Source organism: Apaloderma vittatum, unplaced genomic scaffold, assembly GCF_000703405.1.
Source record: "Apaloderma vittatum isolate BGI_N311 unplaced genomic scaffold, ASM70340v1 scaffold42161, whole genome shotgun sequence".
NCBI lineage: Eukaryota > Metazoa > Chordata > Aves > Trogoniformes > Trogonidae > Apaloderma > Apaloderma vittatum.
This window is the reverse complement of record NW_009700447.1, coordinates 1-339: the sequence shown is the minus strand read 5'-3', so window position 1 is coordinate 339 and position 339 is coordinate 1. Positions and strand designations below refer to the sequence as shown.

The window sequence follows — 339 nt, the reverse complement described above, 5'->3', positions numbered from 1 at the left end:
GGCTGGCCCAACCCATCGCATCCCCGACGCCCGCCACGTTGGCAGCTCGAGTTGAGCCGACCCAGCCCGGGAGGGACGAGAGAAGGTCCCACAACCACTTCACTCCCACCCCAGTCCATCCCAGCCCCTACCTTCGAAGAGGAAGGTCTCATTCCAGTGCGGGTTGAGGTTCTTCCGCTTCACCTTGGTCTCCAGCTTGTGCTTCTTGTCAGGGAGCAGGTAGATCTTGACAAAGGGGTCGCTGGTGCCGCTGAAGTCCTTGGCCGGCAGCTCCTGCGCCTTCATGATCTTGACGGTCAGGGTGGACTCCTGGAAGTTGTAGCCGACGCTGAACTGGAT

General features: G+C 61.1%; 1 protein-coding gene across 1 annotated transcript in view; it reads right to left on the bottom strand.

The window, feature by feature from the left end:
* SYT7 (synaptotagmin VII) overlaps positions 1-336 on the bottom strand; it is a gene marked incomplete at both ends in the record, with an annotated part of 1,509 nt that extends 1,173 nt beyond the window's left edge. Inside the window, one exon of the mRNA XM_009878745.1 lies at positions 132-336. Coding sequence (XP_009877047.1) covers positions 132-336 — 205 coding nt within the window. The remainder of the gene's footprint in view (positions 1-131) is intronic.
* Positions 337-339: the final 3 nt, after the last annotated feature.